The 20159-nt window shown below is 38.9% G+C and overlaps 1 protein-coding gene across 6 annotated transcripts in view; it reads right to left on the bottom strand.

Annotated features, from left to right (window-relative positions):
- The window catches only part of POLR3B (RNA polymerase III subunit B), a 71855-nt gene that overhangs the window by 46092 nt on the left and 5604 nt on the right, over positions 1 to 20159 (bottom strand). For 2 of the 6 annotated variants that reach the window (XM_059846257.1, XM_059846259.1), the window contains exons 6-13: positions 19351 to 19451; positions 17052 to 17143; positions 16297 to 16414; positions 15173 to 15281; positions 7767 to 7889; positions 6122 to 6238; positions 5499 to 5633; positions 424 to 585 (exon numbers count right to left, since the gene is read on the bottom strand). In XM_059846257.1, the coding sequence (XP_059702240.1) occupies positions 424 to 585; positions 5499 to 5633; positions 6122 to 6238; positions 7767 to 7889; positions 15173 to 15281; positions 16297 to 16414; positions 17052 to 17143; positions 19351 to 19451 (957 nt within the window). Of the gene's footprint in view, positions 1 to 423; positions 586 to 5498; positions 5634 to 6121; positions 6239 to 7766; positions 7890 to 15172; positions 15282 to 16296; positions 16415 to 16727; positions 16790 to 17051; positions 17144 to 19350; positions 19452 to 20159 lie in introns of those variants that run through there. The other 4 variants (XM_059846258.1, XM_059846260.1, XM_059846262.1 and 1 more) reach the window with 4 other exon arrangements.

The following is a 20159-nucleotide window of genomic DNA, read 5'->3' as shown; positions in this document are numbered from 1 at the left end:
AATTTTTTTTCCTCCTGCTCATGATGTTTTCCTGCTGTTTTCCAAAAATCTTTTGTACAAATGATGTAACCTGACCCCAAGCTAAATCCAGATAATAAAAAACCACATAGTCAAGTAGAACCTAGAAGACAGCTGGATAAATACAACCATGACCACTATTATAAATTTGCCTGCTTCTACAATTCCATCTCAAAAATTAAAACATCCGTTTGAAATAAAAGATACTTGATGATTACTGATTCTTCAGTGAATTCCAAATGCCCTGTCCCTGACAGAGTTTTCCAATTTTAATCTATAACAAACATTAAATAGTTCTGCTTTTCAAATCAAAACAAGAAGATTCATCAAAAATAAATGTACACATTTCAATCATTCACTGTGGTGGAAAACTCTGCATCCTAGAGTGAGAACAGAAGTACTTACTGTGGAGATGGCATTGACCATGCCGTTGGAGATCTGGTCCTGCCGCATGTGCTTTACGACATCAAACTGAGCTGCTCGCTGCTTGGGGATCACCTGGTCAGCAATCTTTTTCAGCTCAGAGTTAAATTTTTTGAACAAATCTTCAAATAGAAGAGAAAGAAGCTGGAAATACAAAATGGTTAAGAAAATTATACTACTTCAAGTCTAGGAAATGAGGAAAGTATCTACTTGTCAGTTAAAATGTAACTTTTCTGTTTCACAAATGCTAATTTTACCACAAGTTTTTGCCTTGTTATAGTATTAGAGAACTCTTAATAGAAATTAACTAGAATGGTCTAAGTTCACGCACTTATCCTCTTTTGCTTTGCTTTAATCTTTCCTTCACACTTTTAGCACAGCCATACTTCTCTATGCTATCCAACTATCTTCCCTAACCAGCTACATTACAATCCAGCTGATTTACTTCCTCCCTAGAGTTACAAACTATTTTAAAGATTTAATACCCTAATGTACAACCCGGAATTACACACAAGATTTGGAGGCAAGACTGGTTTTTACTCTAATACATATCTCAGGTTTCATAGGCAGCTTCCTTAAACATACACACTTTTATCCTGCTACTGTCTGCCAATCACAATCTGTGGAAAACTAATTACACCCACAGAGAGTTCACCTGTGGAACATCTGTCACTGTTTTCTAGAAACGCTACTATCTGGAAAGTGCAATACTCTTCACAGGTCCCTCTTAAAAAAAGACAAACCAACAACCCAAAAAGTCTACAGTTTAGGCAATAAACAAATAAAAATACATATCTCAGCTAAATAGGAAAAAAACCCCAAACAATCAACCCAAAATGAACCCAGCAACCAAACCATTCAAAAGTGTGGCATTTTAACACAATTATTTCTTGTATATTAATTACTTCTTAAAATAGCCATAAAAGGAAAAGGTTACCAAAGTTGTGATCTGACTTTTTTTGCTCTCCAATCTGCTTTGTTTCTGCAGTTTGCTCAGCCTCTCCTTGCAACTGCAAGAGTTTTCCAAAACATTTAAATCTGCACTTCATGATACATTTTAAGTGTTCACAACAATTAGCTTTGCAAGCAAGCAATGTAAACTCTAAAGCCTGGCATTTCTGTCCTGAGACCTGAGTCTACAACATCTCGAAGTGTCAGAAGAGCCAAAAATGCAGCTGCTCTCAGTGCCAGGAATGGTAGTTCCTAGTGTACAAAGCACCCAGTGTAGAACAAGCTATGTGTTCATCCATCACACGCTAGGACATTCTGGAGTAATTTGAACCATGCAATTTTTGTGTATGCAGAATTAAACTGTATTTCACCTGTCTCCATGAGACATAGTCCCCACCTTTCCTTACCTTCTGGAAACAAGAAAGTAATCCACACTCTTCTCTCCCTAGGATGGGCCACTAGCTTTCATTTCCTTTCCTCTACCTACATGCTCCAGCTGGGCTGACTAAAGCATTTGGCAAATGGCACTGAAAAGCTGGTGACAACACACAGAGCATGCCAACCGTTGACAAAAGTGGAATCCTACTGCCACTCTGGACAGATAGGTTTTTTAGACCCGACCTTGGAATGATACCATTAACAGTTGCAAAATGATACTCTCTCACCACTGTCACAAGAAATCCAGTCAACTGCAACTCACCTGCAATATCACAGTTAATTTAAATTAGATTTCCACCAGAAATAAAAGCTCTTATGAAGCATTGTATTGGGAAGGAGAATGCACTGGAGTTACCCAAAATAAGATTATGAGGCAATAGTTTCAGAAGTAGGGAAAAAGTAAGAGGAGGAAAGGTGTCATTTTAAGATGGCTGATAGTCTTATTAAATAAGAACTAAACTCTTGAAACGAACTACAGAAAACATTTGATCTAAACAGGTTTGAGGAGGATTGAAACATTCAACCAAACACTTGAAAAAATTACTCAGAGCACGTTTTCATATTTGATTTCTTGATCAAAAAATTGCAAGAATCTCATCATTCCATATGTCATGGAGATTATAAAGCCACAACACCCTTCCTCTTCTATAACTAATAAAGTCAGTTATACCCCTTGTACACCAACTTGTTACTACTTGCCAGTCTGGAAAGCCTCGTACTTTGCTAATTTCACTCACAGACTCTCTAAGAGCTCTGACTATCTGGCAAAGAAGAACTTCACAATAACCACATTATTTAGGTCAAGAGCAAGAGATTAAAGAAAAGGATGGAATGCCACTGATAATATTCAATGGATTTCATAGTTAGTCCAGGGCCTTTCAGCCTTCTTCAGAGAGGAGCACTAAAGAGCAAATTATACGTAAGGAAAAAAAATACTGACAGCTCACCAATTGGTTTTCATTGAAAATCCTAAGAAAAATTAATAAAGAAGTTAAGCTGCTGAAATACAGTTTCAGCAATTAGCTAAATGTCAGAGAATTCTAATTAGGTGCCTTGAGATTGCTATTTAGCGTTTAAGCCTTTAGAGTGCCAAATTCTCCCTTTCACACAAACTGGTTGCAAAATTAAAGACATTAGGCAGTCTTAATTATATTATCAGAACAGCTGGGATTAGGCAATCTCTGAAGTCAAGGCAGTATTCTTTTGTCACAGAGTAGAAATCCCTTGCTTTCCAGGGTGCCGGATTTTGGTGCTGTTCCATATCTCACACATACAAAGCAAGCTGCATTAGAAACAAAAAAAAAACAAAACAAAAAAAAAAAAAAAAAAAAAAAAAAAACCAAAAAAAAAAAAAAGAGGACAAAGAACAGAGTAATGCTTAGCAAATAATGAACACATTAAGGGAAGAAAAAAGGTAGGTGAAAAGATTAAGCCTGAAATCGGTAGGCTTTGCTAACACCTCAGCTGGCACCTGGCCTACCAAGCCTCTAGTGGCAGACAGACTAAGAGAAAGCTCTGTAAACCAGCTTGGCTAGTGGATACAACTCTGTTATCTAAAGCTAAAGCACATTTCGTACTCTCTTGTCCCATGGGGTGTGAAATTAGCAGCTATTGTTTTCACACATTTTTATAAACACAATGCCATTTATGTCTTTACACTGTTTAGACCGCTGTGTTTTTCTCCTTGCATGGGAACCTTTTCTTTTTATTTTAATTTATTCAGATTTTAAATCAACAGTATTTTTATTCCAGGAACATGCTGGCATAAAAAACAAAAAAACCAAAACACTGGCAAAACTCAACACTACTTAGTCTGCAATCCAACAAAATTAGTATTTCACCAAAAAAATAGTGGAGGGAAATTAAACCACTCAGCTTGAAATGAGCATTTAAAATACCACAAGAGAGAAAGAACTACTCTTAATCAAGTGTTAACATCATCCTCACCCCCCCAGAGGTCTTCTTGATATAGAGAAAAATATTCATTGGCTTTGTTGTGACAATCCTCTACATTTAAAACCTTTTCCCACATAATTTAAAACAATTTGGTTGTTAACATCTGTGTGAGCAGAGGCCTTTTATTTATAGCTTGTAGAAAATTCTGCACCTGCTCTACTTTCTGCTTCTAGAGGTATTAGGAAAAAACAAACTACTCCTTCGATCCAGTTAAATAAGAACAATCTGATGACAAAGCAACAACTAATTTACTGATTACAATCATACTGAACTACAGCAGTTACAGCAGAAACCTAAGAAATGCATCACAGCTTAAAATACTGATTCCACTGAAATGTTGCACTAATGTCCATTTACTACTCCTTACACTTAAGAAACACATTCTGCCTCAGCACTGGTGCAAAAACTTGATGAACAGTAAAGACATTAATTTAAAAAAACTTTTTAGGATAAGAAAATTCTAAGTTTTTTTCATTGCATTTGTGCTTTGAATGTGTTCAAGAGTGCCATCTTAGTTTCTTCAGAAAACTAGGAAGCAAAGCATATGGTTTTTACTCTAAAATAATTGCACTATGTGTGTACACATACGGGCATAGAGGGCAGGGCAGGTTGGAAAAGAGGAATAGGAGACAATATGCAAGCACACATCTTAAAAAGGGTAATAAAATGAGAATTTCCACTGTATAGGAACAAAAAGGAACAAATATTATTATGTGTGCACAAACAGAAATCCCAATACAAACGCTGTGAGCAGCAGATATGCAGTTTCTGCAATCCAGTGCAATCAGAAATTCAGAATTCAGAAATTCTGAATTTCTGATGCATGATCAATAACCACAGGTGATACCAACTACTAAAACTCCAACTTGCGTTAGTACTTAGCACAGCAAAGAAGTCCAATCCTAATATAAACTGTTTAACCAAATAAGCGCACATGGCAAGGAAAAATCCATGCCACATTCGCTAAGCAGTTCCTTTACCTGACAGGCAAATTCTTCCAGCATTAGGAGAATGCAGTTTGGCCAAGAGCTGTGAACTGTCACCCTCTCTGCAAAACAACAATGCTAGACACCTCAAACCGTTCCCTCCTTTGCAGCCTTTGGATACTGCTTCAGCCTCCAGTGCCAAAATTCTGCAAGCAGAGAACTCCACAAAATCCACTTTCATTAGCTGCACAAGTTAACTTTGAATATTTCGTTAATTCATGCCACCCTAGAGGCCAGAGAGGCAGCTGACAAAAAATGAGCAATCTTATGGGCACTAAATTACAGGAGGCTTGAGCGGCTGCTCTGTTAGCTGGTACACAAGCTGGGTTCTCCACAGTGGGACAGCCCGGACATGGCATGCAGGCATCTCCTTTGTCCCAGTTTATTCCCTTACCCAGCTGCTTAGAGGAGAACACTGGGGAATGGCTCTTACTGCTGCCTTCTCGACACCAGCAGTGTTATGCCACAACTAGGACTGATGGTCTATTTGCACTGCTCTGTCCTTTCATCTGGTATAAAGAGGCAATACAAAAGTGAAGATCAATGTATTAGTCTCAATCATGAAAGCAGATATATCAGTCAACACAGAAAAGCCAACAAAGATAAAATGAAAGGGAAAACACTTCAGTTGAGAAGACAGGGATACTCTTTATTCCTTATTCTGCATCTTTTAAGAGGAGACAGTAACAAAACCCTGAAACACTTGGCTCTGAAGTAAAAACTCACCTGCCCTGCCAGCTCCAATCGTTTATTTCCATAATAGTCTCTGTCATCTACTTTATTTTCTCCTTGAGCCAAAATTACTCTGCGTACCATCACTGCTGTGTATATGCACTTGGCACGGAAATTGAATTCCTTCACCTGTAAAAAAATTTAAAAAAAAAAATAAACAAAACAAAAACATATCAATGCTTCAGGATCACTCTTTAGTTCTTATTCAGACAAAATGCATCCATTTAAATCAGTCGTAATCCGGGCTGACTGAGTTACAAAAGGGATTTCAGCACTTTACTTACTTTAAAAATGCAAAAAATAAACATTAGTGACTTTGAAACAGATAGCAAATGAAAGTAAATCAGAATAAAGATATAGGTCATGAAAGTCCTGAAATCACACCTGATACTGTCTGGCTATGTAGAAAAAAGTGCATAGTTTGATTAGTTCAATGGTACAGCATTTCACAAAGATTTCTTTTGACTCAATCCAAGTCTCCCCCTTTATTTTGAGGATGATTTACTTTATCTCAGCTATAAAGCCATCAAAGACATTTTTCCCTGCCAACAAAGCTCGCACCATAAATAACCATACAGGCTTACTCCTGTTTAAAAAACTCCCAGAACGTTACATACGAGCACATGGGTCAGAATGGTTGATGCCAGCAGCTCTCGGGCTTCTTCCATCTTTGTTTTCTTTGGGCCTCCCCACATCCTTTGCCTTCGTACTTTGTTTCCAATGTATTTCAATGCCTGTGAAGGGAGGAATTAACCTGAGTTAATATCAGAATTGTAACCTATACAAATACACACACACACACACACACACACATGTGAAATTATGTGTGTATTCCTCAACCAGTGCAATCTCACCACCAATGGATGATATAAACATCAACAAACTGCAAAATAACAAAGATGTAAGTGATACTAACTTACAAATGAAATTTCACTAACAAAAGAATTCCCGAAAAACGACACAATTGACTGTGCATGCAATGTTTGTCACAGGTTGGTAACATTTGGAATGGAAAGTGTTGGAAATTCATGATTACTATGATACTAAAAGAAAGGATATGGCAGAGACATAGGAAAAAGGATTCTATACATTCCAAAGATATCCACTTTATTTAGTTAGACTTTTCACCTTCAGTTCTTTTGCGTGCTTGCTAAATTTCATTCAGATATTAAATCATTAAACTTCACTGTTTAATATCCCCAAAAGCTACTGTGTGGCATCCACGTCTGTCTCCAGGAATGCCTTGCAGTGGATTCTTACTCTCCTTACTCTTTGTCAATCAATCTGCAGAATTCCTAGGAAGATGAGTCAAGAAGCAATCCAAGCCCACACAGGAAGTTTCTGCCTGGAAGTCATGAAGCTATGTGAAAGAGTCACCCTCTCCACTAAATGACAGATTATCCTTTCCATCTGTCAGCTCTTTGTGGAAGAGTGTATCTCTCTATTAACTTCATTTGACATTTCTTGCACAGAATAATTTCTGTATTTCTGTCTGTTTTTCTAACTTTCTAAATACTTCACATTCCTCTGTGTTGCTCCAGTTTACTTACTCATCTGACACTGAATTGGGAGCTCTTCAAGCTAACTGGAACCCTCAAAAGCCACCAAAGATAAAAACCAGAAAGATGTTCACTTTAAAACACTAAATATCACAAATGGAATGATATGACAAAGTTTACAATGAAACAGCAGAAATAAGATTAATTTCCAAAAGCTTCTTCTAGCAGATTAATATATATACCCATTTGCTCAAAGCAAAATGGCCCATGTTCTGGCTAACTAAATAAGGTGCATGAGCTAAGAGAATTCCTCTGAGTCTTTAGCAGGACAGAGGGTAGCTGCTACGTAGGCTTCATACAGGAGACTAAAACAGAAGAACATCTACTCATGATTAAATGGTCATAGCCACATCAACAGGGCTTCAGCAAAATGGGGCATGCAATTCCCTTTTAAAAAAAGTCTTCAACAAACCCCCCTAATTTTATGGACATTGCTACTTTTTATATACAGGGTTATGCCATTAAAACACAACCTTGGGCTTCTGAAAACAAAGCATTGCTTGACTTTGATTTTTTTCTTCTCCAGTTAGGTTATGAGAGCCAAGTTTCACATTTGGCAAGTCCTGACCCTTTAAAAAGCCTCAGCTTGAAATAAACCTCCAAAACAAATCTTAAAAAAAGTCTATGTCCATTGCTGACCACAGCAGTGGTCAATACCCACTGTCTTGATTTTTATGGTCTCTGGCCATGTGAAAAGACACACCTGCATCTGTGTAAAAATCTGAGCTTTTTGGCATTCTTCCAGACTAGGAGCAAATGCAGCCATCACATGTTCCTCTGTGCCAATCATCTGTACAATCTCCTGGTCACTCTCAACACCCATGGCCTAGGAAAAGAAGAAAAGACAGAAATAACACAGGCTTTATGTTAACTCACTGACATTTGCTTATGCTAATTTGGTATTGTTTGTCTGCATTACTACTAAGCAAGAGCTAGTTCTTCTCTATGAAACTGTGCCATCTGGCACTAGCAGCACATATTCCAGCTATGGAAGAATGTTAAATGGAAATCTTGATAAGCAGCAGGAACACACACACTTTTTGGAAAGCCTATTTGGGGTTTTATTTCTTTTCTTCACTTGCAGAAGTTAAATTCTGTTGTTTTTTTCTTAAGGAAAAAAAATACTGAGCAAAAACAAACCAAAGTGTTTAACAATGAAAGCCAAGTCAGAATCTACAACAAAGGAAGGTGAAATTTCTTAAAGGAGAACTCACAGTCTCTTACCACAAGCAATTTTGCAAACTCCGTTGACTGCTCATCATATTTGAGAAATGGTTACACTTTACCCCCTTTGCAGCTCTCTAGATTTAAAAGATGACTTCACTACACAATTCCACTTGAAAGACATTCTATTATTTCACTGATCCATGCACACCTTGTTAGACTTTATACCGCGGAAAAAGCTTAATAAACTAAGAAAGCTCTTAACTGGTTTAGAAAAATCTCTCTATCAGTAAGTGTTTCAAGGTGGCAGCCAGCAGTGAAGGACTCTGTGGGTTCCAGATGGTGCTAAAGCTCCCCCCCTTCACACATTTGCCTGGAGCTCAGCCATATCAAGAAATGGAATAATCTCACTAAACCTCTTCTGGCTGAGTTATAATATGTTTCTCAGAACTTTGTGAGGAAGTTACGTTCACATTCACATTATTCTCCAAAGTGCCTGCCACAAAGACCGTTGTAAATAACGGCCTATGTAGACTCTAGTATTCTGGTTCTCATTAAAAACTGGCAGTACCCCAAAAACTCACATTTTCCTCAAAAATGCAGAAATACCTTCCCTTCTTATTGCCTTCATGGAGTGTCACTTTGCTTAACACCTAGCTAATGCTGTTCCCTTGCAAAACTGTTGCTCTGATTCAGCTTCTTTTTTCCTTTTATTTCCTTCTTTTTGAACAAAGAAGTGGCTGAAGTTCCTTTAAATTCAAACATTGTCTTTTCACCTTGTGGTTTATTAGAAATTAAAAGTGCTGCAGAAGTATCACACACCCAGAACAGTGTGAGGACTCTCCTCTTTTAATGCAAAGCCCAGATCACAATTCCAGGATCTCAGACAGATCTGAGTGCCAACTCAAGATCCAGTTACTTCACCAGGTTACGAGTGTTTCATCTTAGTTTGACCCCATTAGTAGTTACCCCTCTGACCTCAAGGCTCTTTTCAGAACCAGAAGTTGGCTGTGTGATATTATTGTGGTTGAGATCTTTGTTTTTCAAATATTATTACACTTCCTCACCCTTTTAAATAAGGTCACACAATAGTTAAAATATCTCAGCAGAGAAGTTGACAAAATTCCCTCCTGACCTGAAAGCCAGACTCAAAAGATAAGTCTATAAAAGCACGAAAGTTTCACAACAGTAAGGTTCCATGTGTCTAGAATTTAACAGCTGACCAGCGAACTATTTTAGGAACAACAACTAGATTAATACAATTATTGCACTTAGTCTAGAAGTTTTAAGAAGAACAAAATTTCTGTGCCATTCTAAGCACATATAATACAAATATATTTATCTAAAGCACATCAACTGCAAGCTGGTATCACTCTATTTCTGTCCATCAGGTTAATTCTAGGATGGCAACCAAATCTTAAGTGTCACATAAACAACATGTGTTGTATAATATCTGTAAATTGAACAAAATTAATTTATGAGTAATGTCTAAAATTCAGGAAAATGAACAAAAAACATGTGCTAATATAACAGCCTAAAAGTAAACCTATTTATTCTCCTTTATACTCTCAACCATCCTGAGCAGAGTTGTATACACAAAACCACCTACATGCAACACTAAAAGGATAAGCAGCAGGCCCGTGCTGCCATCACAGATCTGTAATCTTAACACTTTAGTTTTCAGTAAATTTGGCCCTGATATTACCCTTCCAAGAAAAACCAAAAAAAGAACTAAAAAAAAAAAACCAATACAAGAGAAGTACTCCAGAATTAGCCTGTAACATCATTAGGACAGTAACAAAATATTCCTTGGTTGTTGCCTGTGTTACAGAAACATGGAGGACATGCAATATAGGAATGGGCCCTACACTTAAAACACTTGCAGTCCTAGGACAAAGCTGAGGGAAAGGGAATTAACGTAGAAGCACAGCAGCAGACAAGATGCCTTGTTTCTTTTTGATTGGAAGGCAATGTCACAAAGGGATAATTTTACAGGGGAGTGGGGAATTTGACACTGTAAAAGCATAATTTATTAGTGGCAGTGAAAGGACAAGGAAGGAGACAGGAGCAAGCTGCTGAAGACCACAGCTGAAAGCTAGCAGTCAATGTACATAAAACAGACAAGGCAAAGCAAGCATTCAGAATATTCAGATCATACTGAGTTCAAGTGGGAGAAAGTGATCCAAGTGGGCTCAACTCCCTCCTAGGACTGGGGAGCTTCCCTCTGCCCAAATGTGTGTGTCCACCTTTGTGTGTGCGCACACACACAGGTACAAATGAGAGTGTGAGCCCAGCTCTTCCTCCCCCAGCTCATGTCTTAATGATGATGTCTAGGCGTTTCCATGGTACTTCCCTAGAATGTAGTTCTGCACTCCATCAGGCTAAATTACAGCACAGAGACAGGCAGATGACTGGATTAAAAAGATGTCAGGGAAGTTCAAGGTTGACATCACAGACAGAATTGGTCTGGAGCTTTCATAATTCAAAAGATACGAGCTATGAAACAACAGCCATGGGAACCCATAATCCTGCAGATCCAGTCAGACCACCACCCAGGTGCTCCTCTACAGCTGCACCTTAACAGCTCCAAGGCTAAAGCAGGTTCGTAAAAATGAAACTCAACTTGCTGTTCAAATCTTTTGCTGCAGGTCTTAGAGCGGTTTCTTAAAGCTCACATATAAAATAAAGATACTTCATCTAGTCATTCAGGTAATTAAATTCAAGTTTTAAGTCCCTGTAGGTTATCTATAATCCTCTTCCTTCCCTAACCAGTTTGGATGCAGCATGCAACCTTCACTTACTTCAGCTCCCAGGGCTCACTCAAACCTACCAAATCCAAATCACAAACTCAAAAGAAAAACAGCCCTTACCTTTAAGCAGCTCTAACTCCCTCCAATGTAGGGAGCTTCCTGCAAAAGCAGCAGCACCATCTTACCTCCAACTCCAATGATTTTCAGGATAGAACCACCTTTACATACCACACAAATATGCTCACTACTACCTGAAACTGTCCAAGCCCCTCAGGTAAAGCATGTGTACCTCCTAGCCCGACATATTCAAAAGAGCACTGTGCACAGCTCAAACAGCCCGATGAGATGGGCACAACTGACAAAGCTAAAACAAAGGTCTGTCAGGGTTGCAAAGCAGCTCAAGACACCCTAAATACCTCGTGGTCACATATGTATATTAACTAAAGAAGTGACACAAAGTAAGCAGAAAGCAAGTTAGCTGTGTTTGTTTCCCATTACAAGGCAGTTAACAGCCCTTTAAAAACTGCAACAGACACATGCTTCAGGGGCAAAATTGTCTGCTTTATGTCACTTCTTCAAAAGTAAAGTTGCATTTCCATATATAAGCACTGCACAAATGCTTCTGTCACATATAAAAAGAAAGGTTAGGGAAAACTGTTTAAGCTAGTACAGCTACAAAGCTCTAACTCCCCCACATTTAAAGAGTAGATACCCCAAGTCTGATCTAGAATAGTGCCAGGCACATGCCTTTTGTAGCCTATCAAATTTCAGTTAGTTGTGGTCAATGTGCTAAATTTCACAAAACCACAACTTACATGTGTTTGGCACAACTGGCTGTAAAATGTCTGAGCATGCCCATTCCCAAGATCCCTACAGGTCTGGATGGCAGGAAAAAAAAAGCAACAGGACAAGGTAATTCTGGCTTGCAGTTATGGAGGAGGATGAATTGAATGCAGATGCCTCCTTTAGGGTGACCCCACTGTCCTAGAGAGACATGGCGATGCTTGTATCTCATTTGTGTGTTCTGTTTATGCCAGATATTATGTTCTGTGCCTTCAAGACTGGCTCTGAAGAGTGAATGTTTTGTTTTGGTTATCAGCCGCTCCCCCAGGGCTGGCAGGACACAGAGACGGGGCAATACATAGCGCTGCTTTTGCTTTTTGCCTGGCTTTTCACTTTGCTCTCGCTCCTGCTTTGCTCTTGCTTTTTGCTTCTGCTCATTAGTTAGTTTAGCTAAGCAGTCCGAATTTTCTCCTGGACTGTTTTTTGTTTCCCCTTTTTTGGAACTACTCGAACCTGCTCCGGACTGGAACCTGGGAAACACCAAGAGTTTGCACCTTGTGGCCTGCAGCAGCTACCCCTGGCACCAGAGGGACTGATAACAGAGCAACCACCCCCAAGAGAGACTTTTTGAATTTGTCATATTTTTTCAGAGTGGTGAAAGAGTGTTGTCATCTGGTATTGTTCATTTTGTGTGCTGGGGGGTGCTTTGCCTGTTAAACAAACAGGTTCTTTCCACTTCTCTCTGAGGAATCTTTCCCAAACAGGTTGGGGGGAGGGGCCACGTGGGTTTGCTTTCTGGAGGGGCCCCCTTCTAGGGGTTTTCTCCCAAATTTGCCCTAAACCAGGACACCACACAATCCAGACCAAGGGACCTTTAGATCTACTCTATTTCCACGGCTCCCCACAGCCCAGGTGCCTGGGCTTCATTCCTCACCGAAAGCAAGGTTGAGAACACTGTGTTCAGGTCTTCCCCTAGCATGCAGCTCTGTCCATGACTTTATAACTGAAACACAAGGGTGACCTTAGATTCTAGTCTAGGGAGCTCTAAGAATTCTAGGCCTCAGCTCTGTCAGTTGGTGGTGTTTGCAATGTTTTTTATTTCCCAGTCCTTGCTTTCGACAACGATGTCTAGAGGATATACTAGTACATCTCTATCTTACAGATGCAGAAGCTTTAAATACACATTGGATTATAGATCTGCAATACTTGCTTTCTCTTCTATAATGATACAATGATTTTCTGCACCTGATCTACTTTTCAAGTCACATACAGAACATCAGGTCAATTAAAGCTATAGGGACTAGAAACACAATTCAAAATTGCTCACTGTCTCTCAGGTAGTCCCTGACAAACTGTCCCCTCTAGCTGGCCAATGCACTGAATGGCAACCAATTACTATTTGTTTTCTCAGTCAAAACACAGAGGTCTGTGGAACTTGGCTGGATGCTGGTTTGGAAGGAAATGCGGAGGAATAGTTTTTTGCCATTGCTTTCTCATTTTAGTTTTTAATTAGAAATTAAACATGTAGCTGTTTTAGTACAAGTTAAGGATTCAAAGGCAGTCATAACTTCAGACCTTAGATTGTCTATATATCTTAATTTTGTCCCTCGCAGATGTGGATCTCTACATCACAAGAAGCAGAACAGCTACTAGTAACAAGGAAGACACATGCTTCATGCCCAAGGTTTGGGTGTTGGCATAAAGGAATCCTCCTTGCTTTTCCAACAAATATCCAGTGTATAACACTGCCATGTGAGAGAGCTGAAGTTAGACAGGCATCCCTAAGTTTGGGATTCTCTAGGCTGAGGACTATTGCATTTATAATCTTGCTTCTAGTAATCAAATAGAATGAAGCAATAGCATATTACAACAATGCCCAAGAAAGGAAAATTGGAGACTGGTGACTGCTTCCATTTCCAGCCGGAGACTCACCAGAAGTAGAGAGAAGATCTCTGAATTTCATTTCATTAAAGGAAGAGTAAAAAAGATGACCACTCATGAGAACTACTGGGATGGAACATTCAGAATAGCTAATGTGGTTGTAGCTAATTTGATACTGTATTAAATCAATATAAATAACTGAAAAGCACTACAGCCAAGAGCTTATAACAACTGTAACCCCTTATAAAATTAATAAATGCAAAATTAAGGAATATTATCTAAAATATAAAAGATACTTATGAAGAGGGGGATAATCACAGCAAGCATTGTCAGAAGGTAATAAAAAAGTCAGTACAGTTTTTCTTAGATAAACAAGCCAACAACCATCTCCTCAGACAACAACCCAAAGCAGTTACTCTACGTGAGCAGATATTTATCTGTACCAGCACAGGGTGACAAAATGTAATAGAAGTCTGTAAGATAAGGTGGAATCCAGCAGTTTGGTACTGGAGTAAATGGATTAAGAGCCACATTAACACTTTCCTGCAACACAAGAGTTGTGAACTTAATTCTGGTACTTTTATGTACATTTCTGTCCACAAATACCTTCTCAAACTACTTTAATCCCGGTCACTAAAAACAGATGATCTCCTCTCTTACTTGAAGAGATTTGCTTAATCAGAGCTAACAGCCATTTGCTTCTCAAGTCTAAACCCAATGATTAAACTATTTGCTAGTATGAAGGCACACCAAGCACTGTAGTAATTCAGACAAACCCGTAAATAACAACTGCACTGCAGGCACGACCAGCTCGGATGCTGTGACCTCATGCTGCCCCCTCCTGGCACATCATTTCCTGTGACCACCTCTCTGAACCTACTGGGCTGCAACCCACTACAGAGAACACAAAAAGAGAGTCTTGCCTAGATCCCTCCAGCCAGAGGCTTTTTTGTGCCTTCAAGAACGCAGCCCAATTTCCTCCTGCACACGCAATGTACTAGGCTGTAAGCCCACAGGCAGCAGCAAAGCAGGACAGGACAGGAAGGAGCTCTAGCTGTTGGCAGGACAGCTCTCAGCCTAAGGCTTGGCCATGCCCTACCGTCTTCTCCAGCAGCTGGACAGACCATGTCCACCCACCACCTCTCCTGGCTGTAGTCCATGCATTTGATTCCAGAGACAGAAAACCAGAAACAACAACCCTTAACACAACCTCTGACACAGCTCATAACAAACCAGAATGCTTCGCACCTGTAGCAACAGAGGCACCTCACAAGGCAGAGTAAGAGGGTGGCAGGTATTTGTCTTGGCCCAGCAATGCTCTTCTTGCAGAAAAATACAGCACTTATTCTCCTTTTTGCTGTACAACAAAGATTACTTCCCAGTGGAAAAAAGCATGCAGTTTCTAAGCCCTGCCAAGTCCTTCTGTACATATTAATCTGAGAGCTGCTGTCAATCTTCATTCTTGAGCAGCAGCACAGCATTTTTCCCCTTTTCTTTTTTTTTTTTCCCCTCAAACAAACAGCTGTGTTACCTTAAATATGATAGCAATGGGAATATCTTCTGACAGAGTGTTGTGCCTCAGGTAAAATCTTCCTTGTTTCACAACCATATTTGTTCTGCTCTTCTTCTCATGAGTGGAACTGAAGTTAAAATAATACTATGTTTAAGAGAGTGTTTGCACTGACTCCTAGAATCTTTTGTATAGAACTTAGCAAGCTTGAACAATCTTTCAGCTGAATTAATCCCACTTTTTCCTCTTTTAAAAATTACATCAAACCAGCCAGGGATCAGCCTGTAACTTCAAGGGTATTATCACCTGAGCTGGGGATGCTTTGGAATGTTTGACTTAAGCAAGTAGAAGTCTGTACTTTCCAAAATAATCTTTACATGCTTTGCTAATCAGTTTTGATGTAACCAGCAAGGTCAAACTGAATAAGTATTGCAGCAACAGTGGTAACGACGTAACAGCAATTGGTTGCCCATTAATCTCATCCAGACTTACTGAGAGACAGCAGAGTATCTAGGAGAGATGGGAGGCCTCTGGAGTAGAAAAAACAGATCTCACACTGAACAGCGACAAGTAGCATAGAATAGACCAGAATGCAGCTTAAAAAATAAAAAATAATGAACCAAAGGCTGAACAAAATAGAAACAAAACTTGATCAAGGAGGAAAGGTCAAATTTAGACTACTTTGCCACTTTCAGTAATTTGTGTTGTACAAAATATTTGTTTCCTCCTCAGCTGCCCCTGCCTTTAGAAGTTTTTATGCCAATTTTATGTACAGAGGCAGACAAAAGGTTACATCCAATTTCCACTGCAGTAACTTCATGTTACTTGCTGCAAACTGGGACCGAACACCATCAATTACAAAGTGACTTTGTTACAGTAAAAATTAGAACTTGCTTTTCCTAATCTGAGATGAATCCTGAAACACATGAGCAACTCTCACTGATTTTTGTAGGAATACTATACTGTTTAGGGATTGAAGTTGTAGCATAGAAAATGACAGCAGCAAGACAGGAACATTGAATATCTACAGCTTTTTCTGGTTCAACTATACTAGGAAGAAACCTCCACAGCTACTTCAACTACAACAATGAAGTTCCAAAGCTTTGGGTTTATCTCCTTTATGTAATAGTAGGAATTTACCATACCTGGTAACAGAAGCGCCTACTGTGCCTTTTCTATCAGCTTCAACAATGATTCTGTTTTTGGATAACTGCTCTTGAATAAGAATGACTTTCTCTACACCTTTAACAATGAAATAGCCACCTAGTCAACAGAAAAAAATATTTTGCATGTCAGTACCCTTGCACCTTACTTGCCTCCTTCAATATGCCTTTGAATATAAATTATTAGAAAGTAAACCGTAAGTACACAATGGGAGAGTAAATTCTCCCGTAAAAGAGTAATGAACAAACTTGACAGATAAAAACCAAAGGAGCTGTTTGGTTTTTAACCAAACCCGCCAACTCTTCTCTAGATATCAAATAATACCATGTAACACTTTATTCTTGCTTTAAAAAAGGCAATGACAAAGGAGAGTTCCCACTCTGGAGGACATCATACTCCTCTCTTTCCTTACCTGTTTAATTTTGAATGAATGAACTCCATCCTTTTCCTCCCACTGCACATCACTGTAGAACACTATACACAAAATTTAAAATAAAATACTCAAAATTTTGGTGTGTTGCTTTTTGGGGTTGAAAACTTTGTCTGCAAATACCAACTATTCATGTTCTCAGCCAAAACCCTGACAATTTCTTTTAGTTGCAAGCAGACACTTGAGAAGTTTCCACAAAGATGTAATGGTGGTAGGAAACATACCAAAGGGGTATTTCTTTGCTGAAAAATATTTAAAACTCAAAGCACAGATGGGGGGAAAAAAAGAGCATGAGTGAAAATGTACCTGGATCTAATGGACACTCATTTAGTTTGGCAAATTCTGCTGGAGTTTTCCCAGTAAGTACACAATTGGAACTACGCAGCATTATAGGCATTCTGCAAGAAAACCAGTTAAAATTTTACTTCAGACTCAGACAGAAAAATATGACTAGCCAAATTCAGAACAAAAACCAGGCTGAACAAACTGGAGATACATATTTAAGGTAATCAGAACTCATGCATGCTGTAAACCTACAGGTTTTCATTTAAGCCCACCTTATTTCATTGAACATGTAATTGAAAAGAGACCTGAAACTGGACACCTGCAAGCAGAAAACACAGACTTCCTTTTGTTATGCAGCTACTCAGGCACTGTGACCAGCAGGGTCACCGAGGCCAATGACAATTAGTGCAAAGACTCCTGGTTCCCAAAACAGTCTGCAGAGAAGAACATCCCACTGGAGATCCACTGTTAGCAGTTTTTATAAGATAAAGTTAGTTCATGTCTCATTTCCCACACAGGAATGACACCTTCTGGCTGCAGAGAGATAGTGCCTCTAATTCACAAGCATGAAGTTACTCCAGTAGTAACTGATTTCCCTGGTGTCCTAGCAGTGATGCCTGCATGCAAGCATTTTGTGAAGCAACACGTCATGGAAAGATATTCCAAGAAATTTTAAGAAATTCAACTTAGGGAAGTAAATAAAAGAGAAACTTGGATTCTCAGACTGCATATGAGGCAAAACTTCTTCACCATGAGGGCAGTCAAACAGTGCAAAAGCTGCACAAGGAAGTTGGGCAGTCTGCATTCATGGAGGTCTTCAGGACCTGACAGGATGAAGTACTGAGCAACCTGGTTTGATCACAGAGCTGACCCACCATTTTGAGCAGGTGGCTGTACTAGAGGCTGAAAAGGAGATCATAGTTTTTCAACCTGAATTGCTCTATAAATAATAAATCATGGAATGTTCACTTTCAATTTGGCTTATTCAACAACTAACCAGAAATGATTTTGCAGTTATTATTGAAAAGCGTACTTTCATAGTCAGCTTCATTATGTACCTTTTCACTCTCAGATTTTTCATTAAAACTTTGGAAAGAGAGCACAGTTTACTTCCAAAGAGAAAGCTGTATTTAGCAAAAGCTAAAAACAGTTTACTACTATGTCTACCAAAAGACCTCCATACTCTTTAGCCTCTTCTACAAAAAAGTAGACTTTTGATCCAGCTTACAGAATTTCACTCCTTGGTGGACAGCCTTTGTAAAAAATGTGTTCCAAGTGTTTTCTAAAACACACATTGACAAAAATTATTTGTGAGTTCTACTACAAAAATATTTTCAACCTCTGAGATTTTTCATTCAAATTTACTTGAATAAAAAACAAGATTAGTGTATTCTTCTTGTATTCAAATCTCATAAATTATTTAAAATTTTTGTTGTTTTCATATTCTTATATCTTATAAGTAAACTGATGAACGCAAATTCTGTACTTCATCAGACTAAAAAAAGCTATCTTGTCACTGTATTTCACTGAGAAAGTGCTTCCTAGAGATAAGAAGCTTCATATGACAAGGAAAATTCATCACACAATATAAGCTTAATGTATTTGCTGTTTATATCAGAAACAGGAAGCAGCTGGCATAAGGTAAAATGGAATACTTAAATGCCATTACTGAAATCTCCAGTGAAACATCTGTCCCAGTCCAAACTGCATGTCAAGCAAGAGCACTGGCCAAAGGAAACAAGTATAATCCTAGGGACAGATGAGCAAAATTATTTCCCATGGAAATAATAACTGGATATTAACAGTTTTTTAACAGCAAAAAATTTTTTGCTTGTATGCCATTAAAGGCAGTCTAGAAACGTATATTAAGCAATTTTAAATGAAAGCTTAACTTGTGCAGCAGAACTAATGCTTGCTTTACTGGTTTTATCATCCATCTTCCACAGATGCTACTATACATACTATGTATGAAAGACTGAGTAATTTGGCTACAAAGCAAACAAGCCTGATTTCATTTTACAATAATGCAGCTTGAAGCTCCAGGCATGCATTTTCCTCTGTGGTTTTATATCAACAGAATGAGAGACAACATTCATCCTTATATCCATCCTTCTCTGGAAGGAGACATTATCAGAAGCTTTTGCAAAACAAGACCTTAGACCCTAAAAAATCTCGTACAGCTGTTTATGGATATTTGCCTGCTCATTGTTTCTTTTAAGAAGGAAACAAGGTCAGCCTACATCTGTTTTGCAGCAAAAACACTTCCCAGCATGGCACCAAATAAAAACTGATAGCAGCAGCTCAGCACATGGTGTCTCACCTGCCAATGGGTAATGCATTGCGGATGATCCTCTGGCTGCCTCGGGTGTATTCAATATCCACAGTAATCGGTGCGGAATAGGTCATGTCCCTCAGGCGGCACTGAAAGGACAAAAGGCACACAACAGGTCAGGTGCTGACTTCAAGCTCAAGAATCTCTCTTAAAACAGCCTGTATTTGCCCTGTCCTGTAAATCCTCACAAAGAAATCAAGCAAAACAAAGCTTCAGCAAGATCTTTATGACACCTAAAGAATGTTTGACAAACTCTCAGTTTTGTTTTTGTTTAAAACAAAATCCAAGAAAATCCAAATACAATTTCTCTGATTTACAAAAGCAGCCAGCAGCTCTGTGCCTTCAGAAAACAGCGTTGCAGAGCTTAACTTCTAAACTCTCCAATTAAACCAACAAGTCTAATTAATCAAACAGGTCTAATCAGCCGCGCTGGCATAAAGACCACAGTGTGTCTGAGCAGTGCTCAGCTCAGGGACATTTCTGTATGTGGACTCCCAACAGCTGAAAACTTGCGCTGCCATATAAAGTCTGACAAAATGGAAAGGCACAAGACTGAGAGAGACACAATTACCTTACTATCAGAATGAGCAAACCTCAGCGTATGGTACCATTTCTAATGATGACTTACAGAAGGGTCACTACAGAATCACTTCCTGCAAAGATTCTCAGAATTTGCAAGAATCTGCAAATTCCTTGGAGACCAAGAGAAGCAGAACAAACATATCTAGAGCATTAGATACCTCAAGGCTCAATCATTTCTAATCCAGTCTTTCTGGTCTGCTCTCTCCAGCATCACT

Source organism: Haemorhous mexicanus, chromosome 5, assembly GCF_027477595.1.
Source record: "Haemorhous mexicanus isolate bHaeMex1 chromosome 5, bHaeMex1.pri, whole genome shotgun sequence".
Taxonomy (NCBI): Eukaryota; Metazoa; Chordata; class Aves; order Passeriformes; family Fringillidae; genus Haemorhous; species Haemorhous mexicanus.
The sequence above is the reverse complement of the archived record's forward strand: the minus strand, read 5'-3'. Positions and strand labels throughout refer to the sequence as shown.